Source organism: Carassius gibelio, chromosome B11 (assembly GCF_023724105.1).
Source record: "Carassius gibelio isolate Cgi1373 ecotype wild population from Czech Republic chromosome B11, carGib1.2-hapl.c, whole genome shotgun sequence".
Lineage (NCBI taxonomy): Eukaryota > Metazoa > Chordata > Actinopteri > Cypriniformes > Cyprinidae > Carassius > Carassius gibelio.
In genome coordinates, this window is record NC_068406.1 from 6,499,755 (window position 1) to 6,506,703 (window position 6,949).

At 37.7% G+C, this 6,949-nt stretch overlaps 1 protein-coding gene across 1 annotated transcript; it reads right to left on the bottom strand.

Annotated features, from left to right (window-relative positions):
* Window positions 1-4,297: 4,297 nt before the first annotated feature.
* Window positions 4,298-6,949, bottom strand: tmem167b (transmembrane protein 167B). The gene is made up of 3 exons (XM_052569953.1): window positions 6,789-6,949; window positions 5,759-5,890; window positions 4,298-5,684 (listed from the first exon to the last, which is right to left on the bottom strand). Exons 1-3 carry the CDS (start codon window positions 6,796-6,798, stop codon window positions 5,602-5,604), a joined length of 225 nt encoding a protein of 74 aa, XP_052425913.1. The 5' UTR covers window positions 6,799-6,949; the 3' UTR covers window positions 4,298-5,601.

Consider the following 6,949-nt stretch of genomic DNA (forward strand, 5'->3'; position numbering starts at 1 on the left):
ATTACATCTAAATGTATGCATGTAGCAGACGCTTTTATTCAAAGCGACTTACAGTGAATTCAAGCTATACATTTTTTACATAACATCTGTTCCCTGGGAATCGAACCCACAACCTTGAAATTAAAATTAAAACATTTACAAAATGTATTTAAGTTTTAATTGATATTAATTATAAGCAACGCCAAATCAAGATATGTATTCAGCAGTAAAATTAAGTTAATAAATTGTGAATGTGTGTGCGTGCGTGCGTGCGTGCGTGCGTGCGTGCGTGTGTGTGTGTGTGTGATCCTCCTTCCCATTTGGGATGAAAAACAATGTCACGACCAGTGTTGGGTAAGTTACTCAAAAAAAGTAATCCACTACAAATTACTAATTACTGCTCTAAAATTGTAATTTGATTACATTACTGATTACTGCATGTAAAAAGTAATCAGATTACTAATTACTTTACTTTCAAGTTACTTTGAAAACCTATTAAACATACAAGGAAAAAAACTACAAAGTGAAACTCAGTTCTTTCCGTAATTTAATATTGACTGAAAAATATTAGAGAAATATGAAAACAGCAACTTGAATTAAAAATGCAATGCATTTCTATAACTTAACATTCTTAACATAAACTTGCCTAACAATGGAAAATGTAGTCTTTTTAAATGTATCTACAGTATGTCTTAACTACATGGGTGTCATTCCAAGGAAGCTTGTCTGCCAGATGTCTGCGGTTGTGGAGACATATTCCAAACGATCGAATGTTTTTTTTAAGTAGGTAGCCTACATACTCCATCCGCATAGGGCTGTCACTTTCGTTCGAAAATCGATTGCACAATCGATCGGACCAACCAAAAAAAGTTTCGAAAATGAAAACAGGGAATCGATTTTGAAATAATTATCGATTTATTTAAAAATAATTAAACAATTAAAAAATATAGATGTAAAAAACTTGTGTTATGGCTTACTTTATATCATGTTACGCTGGCTCGGGCTTGCGCTCTGGTTTGTGAGGTATATGAACGTTCATGTGATGTGTTTCGATTAGCGCGAGAAAGATGTGAAATGGATGCTGAGTAGATGCAACGGAGGCTTGCCTCTGGCGAAAATACGTTTTGGTTGCACCAGCAACTAAAGCAAAGTTCTGAGGTGTGGAAAAGTTTTGACCATGTTTATAATGAGAATAATGAGTGAATAATGACGCACCATCAGTGAGCGCAGGAACGCGCTGAAGACATACAGTGGATTCAATCATTTTCCTCCACAAAAACATGTAGACCAAGCCTAATCTCTGCGTGTTAAGGTTTTTCAAATGATAACTATATATTCATTAAGGCTTAAATGCATAATGTGGACTGAGTATTTACGCTAATGTTGGCATTATTCTATTATTAAATGTCAGCTGATATGTGGAGAAGCAAACCCGGCGGAGCCTTTATCTTAATTTCGTTATTGCCAAATACCCATCTTAATTAAACATTTATCTTAATTTAATCTGTTAAAAAAGACTCGTTTTTATTGGTGCGTTTTTTTTATTTATAGGCTAAATGAGTCTATGTCTATTTAGAGTGCTGAGATGTTACAGAGGACTTATTTTATTTCTTTATTCCAACTTCCAAGTGGCCTAGTCTACGTTAGTTATGAATAAATTATGTTAAAACATTTATAAATGACTCATTGTTGACAAAAGGCAAAAGAGCTGTGTGTGTATGCGCATATCTGAATGTCGGGCTGCAAACGGGTTCGGGCTTTTAAAAAGCTGTCAATCAAAATGTAATACTTCTCGGGCTCGGGCCGAGACCTGTCGAGCTCGGGTCCTGTCGGGCCTAACTTTTAAGGCCAGATTAAAGCTCTAATGCCAATAAATAAGAAATAATGCTGACTTGTGCGTTTCCAAGCGCTCTCGTTCGTCCGATATGTGGCATTGAAAAAAAAGGAAACGTCTTTTTTTTAGACATGGAAAATCGATTTTACAATCAATTCAATGAACACTTATGTCTTAAAAATCGAAAATCCTTTTTACACAAAAGTGACAGCCCTCCATCCATCCGCATAGCATTTATCTAGATACCTTGCAAATGTCTTTCGATCCTGCAAGGGTACAGAGCTGTCCGTCACTGTCATCGTAAGCAAGTCTCTAAATGACTGCGATTCCACAGTCGACAAGCGCAGCATTTCCTCCACCACGCACGCTGCTCCAGCTCTCTTCACCTGTCCAGAAGTTACCTTCCCTCCCGATCTTGAACAAAAATCTCCGTCCATTTTAACAGCACGAGTTCTCCGGTAATTCATTAAAGCGCATGCTCAATAACTGACGCAGCCGCCCCAAAACCTGATTAGAAATGCGTTTTAATTTATTTACTTTAATATTTTTTATTACCAATACATTTGTAACGCAAGTAACGTAATTTTATTGACATCAGTAACTGTAATCAAATTACATTTATTTTAAATGTAATGAGTTACATTACTGCGTTATCACGAAAAGTAATTAGAATACAGTAACGCGTTACTTTGTAACGCGTTATACCCAACTCTGGTCACGACTCACGAATGCTGTGTGTATTTAGTCCAAACCACTTTCTGGTTCTGGTGACACTATGTTTCATCCCCAATGGGAAGGAGGGTTGGGGGTATGGGCTTACGCCTTCTGAACATGCTGAATAATGATGACAGAGACATTAGGGAGTTGGCTTGATCCTCCCTGTTCCTGGACCTCAGGATATGCAGGGTGTCCCACTTCCTTGGCTTCAAAAGGAAAGAGACTGTCACTCTGCTGGTTTTGGTGTCTGGTCAGACTGGCCGGACCTGAATGACCTCTGTGTAAGAACAGGTGTATCACTGGAGTGGGCTCGGCCTGACTCTGGGACGGTGAGGGTCTCATGAGAGAAACTCTCATGGATTTACATCAGTATCACCAAAAACAGCACTGGCCTGGCCTGAGCCTTCAGAGAAATATTGCATGTGTTCCCTCTGCTCACGACGTTTCTCTCTCATTTCTTAAGAATACTGCACTCAGTGAGGACATTATCACAGTAAAAGTCAGATTACAAGCTCTTTCTACTAGACTCAACCTTTCTCTCTGGTTTCCTACAGCTCAGGAGGAGAGTAGAGAGGTGTTGCATGCACCTTTGACTCTAGTAAGGAGGAAGCTTTCATGACTAAAGTCGTTAAATATCAATCACTCCTAAATACCATTTCAGAAATAGGTTATTGAGGCAGATTACTTGTTTTTATATTTTGCAGCTTAGGACACACACACGGGCTGGTGGTAAGAGGGCTTCAATAGCTTATCATAGGCAGCCATCATATATGGAGGAGACGCTGTTATTTATACCCATTAACACCAAAACTTCGAATCTATGATTGCTTCGCTGAGGACATCTGCTGGGCAAACACGTGTAACTGCAAAAAAAAAAAAAAAAAAAAAAAAAAGTTTATTTGAATTAAATTAAGGGCTCTTTAACCCTAGAAGACCCAAATATAGACTAGAAGACCAAAATATAAAAATAAACCTGCAGGGAAAAAAAACAATTTCACCTTTTAAATGTTGTTGTAGGAGGCCTTTCAAAACAGAAATCACATACCTTCTGATAACTTATAGTGCTCTTTACTAATCATGCTAATAGCACTTACACCCCTGGTTTATTATCACCTGGCTCTCATCCAGCAAGCAGATATTTTGGCAAACAAGCAAAGGACTAGTTATGTACATTTTACAAATGAGATACGGATAGTTTAAAATTCTGTTACTTTCAAATTATTGAAGAAATAATTTATTCTTCCACTTGAACTTATCAATTAAAAATCATAAAATCTTGACTGGATCTCAAAATGGTGACAATATATATATATATTAGGCATTTTACTTACTTGAATGTAGATTTATCCAGTCCAGTAAAACAAGGTGGCAGGTTTGTGTGAGTTTATGGGCAGGTAAATAGGCCTGTTTTTTAAATCTAACATCCTGTAGCATTGCAAAGCTGAAGAATACGAACGATTAGTTGTGTAAATGTGGTCTTAGGAAAGAAAAAAAAAAAAAAAACATAAGCAGCTTTATTTTAGTCAAGCTAAAACTGATGTTGTAATGTTACACCAGTGGGCCTTACAGGGGTTAACCTTGTATTTCTTGGCTTATAAAGTTAATAATAAAGTACTTATGTTTTATTTGTGTTTGTGTCATGAGTATAATTTATGAAAAGGTGAAAAACTTGTTCATTGGCTTTTATGAGTTGTTTGCAAAAACTGTGTAACGTGTGTGTAAGTTTTAACACACACTCACACATAAGAAACGTCTTCCCACACGGTATTGTGTTGCATAGGATTTCATATCAAATATTTATTATGTTCCACGTTTACAAATACACCTAACAGCTATCATTTTCCATTAAGCAGTTTGAAAGCATAACTGTGTACATTTACAGGCTAAGGGAAACGTTTCACTGCAGTTGTTGACTTCTGAACATGAAAAGTTGATGATCGGTTCGGATACGCTTTAGGACAGGGGATCCTCAAATCTGGCCCCCAAGATCCACTTCCTGCAGAGTTCAGCTGTAACTCTAATCAAACACACCTGAACACGCTAATCAATGTCTTCAGGATCATTAGAAAATCACAGGTAGCCGAGTTTGATCAGGGTTGGAGCTAAATTCTGCAGCGTGTTGGCCCTCCAGGGTAAGATTCGAGGAGCCCTGCTTTAGGACATACATTGAATGCATAAATACAACAGAACATGTACACATCTGTGCCGTGTAATAGACCAAACCACATCGACACAAGAAAAGGGGGTCCAAACATTTAGCATCAGCAGAAACTTCCAATGTTAATTCTTGACATATGTGTTTAAAAAGTGAAATTAGCATTGTTAATAAACAGCCAGCAAACTGAAACACTCATACGATTACATTTAAGATCCATCTTGTAGTGTATTTCCCCATTTTCCCAATAATATCACATTATCCACAAATAATATGAATGCATGTCCATATGTTTATTGTGGTTGGATGCGAGTCAGGTTAGCAGTGTATTTATCAAACAAACACATCTCTATGAAGAAGTCACATGATGTAGATCAACAGGGTTTGCTTCTCATACATTATAATATTCCAGCACCTATGTGGTATCAAAAAATTGTGTGAAATTGTGAATTTGTTCCATGCTGCAAACAACAGGTCTTATATGTTTCTTATAAACCTCTGAATTTGAATAAGCCATTCAGGATGCCGAAACCTAAAACATTGAAGCTCTCTGTAAACTGCATTTTTATAAAAACAACTTATATTGAAAAAAATTGTACAAGATATAGTTTCTGCCTTCCTAACTGTACCCCCTCAAAGCCCAAGCAGAAAGTGTGCATGTCTGAGAGAACAACACAAGAAAAGGATGTGAAGTTTGAATCAGAAGTAGGTGCTTCAGTTACCGTTTAACCCTGATCTAAGACCGAATTTACCCGAAATCTAATCTTAAGTTAAACATGTACAAAAATGGATAGCAGGTCTTAAATGGGTGCTAAAGCGCACTGTCTGTGCATCTCCTCCAGCAGCCGGCGATACTCGCCAGCACTCATTTCTCTTGGCGTTCAGTCCAGTGTCCAAAGAGAGCGGTTCATCCGGGTCATTTGAGAAAGATGAGGTAAAACGCCATACACATACAGGACGCCGCCACAGCGATGTGGAGCCGTGTGCCTATCACCGCAGCTGCAGAGAAAACACAGACGTGAACACTCCCCGCAGCATAATGATCTCCAACACTGCTCCAGCTGAGCACTGACCTTTGTAGAAGACTCCCCAGACACCTTTCTTCTCAGACAACAGCCAGCTGTTCAGACGAGGGACCTTCTTCAGGTAAGCACACGTGCAGATGAAAAGAAGGCCGAATACAAGAATGCCGTCGAAAGAGTACACTGTGAACGAAGCGCACACGTTAACCCTCCGTTACAAGCAGCTTGAAACGCACACGAGTCTTCAAACCAACTTTACTTCAAGTAAAACTTTCTTGACAATAATCTGAAGTGGTTTTTAGGTATGTTGCCTTTTTTTATGTTTATGATCAAAAATAAATCAGTAATATTGTGAAATATTCGTACAATTTAAAGTATATTTTATATATAATTATTTTAAATGATACTCTTTCTCTCTCTTTTATTTATATGAAATACATTTTGATAAGTATTTTATTCCTGTGATGCAAAGCTGTATTTTCAGCACCATTCCTCCAGTTTTCAGTGTCACAAGATCCTTCAGAAATCATTCTAATATACTGATTTGATGCTCAAAAACACATTTATTCTTATTAGTTATACATTTATGTATTTTGATCAAATAATGCAATCTTGGTCAGCATAAGAGGCTCCTTTTAAAATCTTAATTATTCCAAACTTTTGACTGTGTATGAAATCGTTTCAATTATTTTAATTTTGAATGATACACACACACACACACACACACACACACACACACACACACACACACACACACACACGTGAGAGTAATTTCGCAGTAAATGTTTTGTTACGTTCAGAGATCAGTGTGAATCTGTGACTGAAGCTGATACACTGTTTACTCTTAAAGACATGTTTGTATAAGCAGTTTGATTGAGATGGCATTATTATGATATAATGCTCGTGTCTTAATTAAAGGTTGTAGTTATTTCGAGATAAAAGGTGAAACCAGCTGCTGCTCCGTAATGAGCCACGTCCACACACAAACATACACATACACACACTGACAACATTCATCTCTATCTGACCACAGAGACTTCTTGTGAAATTCACATCATAACACGCGTCTTTATTAACATACCGTTTGTCATTCTCGCAGCTTTCAAATCCCGTGTTGAGAAGAAGCGCTAGTTGCCCGTGTTTTTTTATTGACTCTCTTCATCAGTTCCGCATACACAGCACAGGCTTCCGGATAGTGATGCTCGGTTCTTGAACGAATCGTTCTTTTGAGCCGGTTCACGA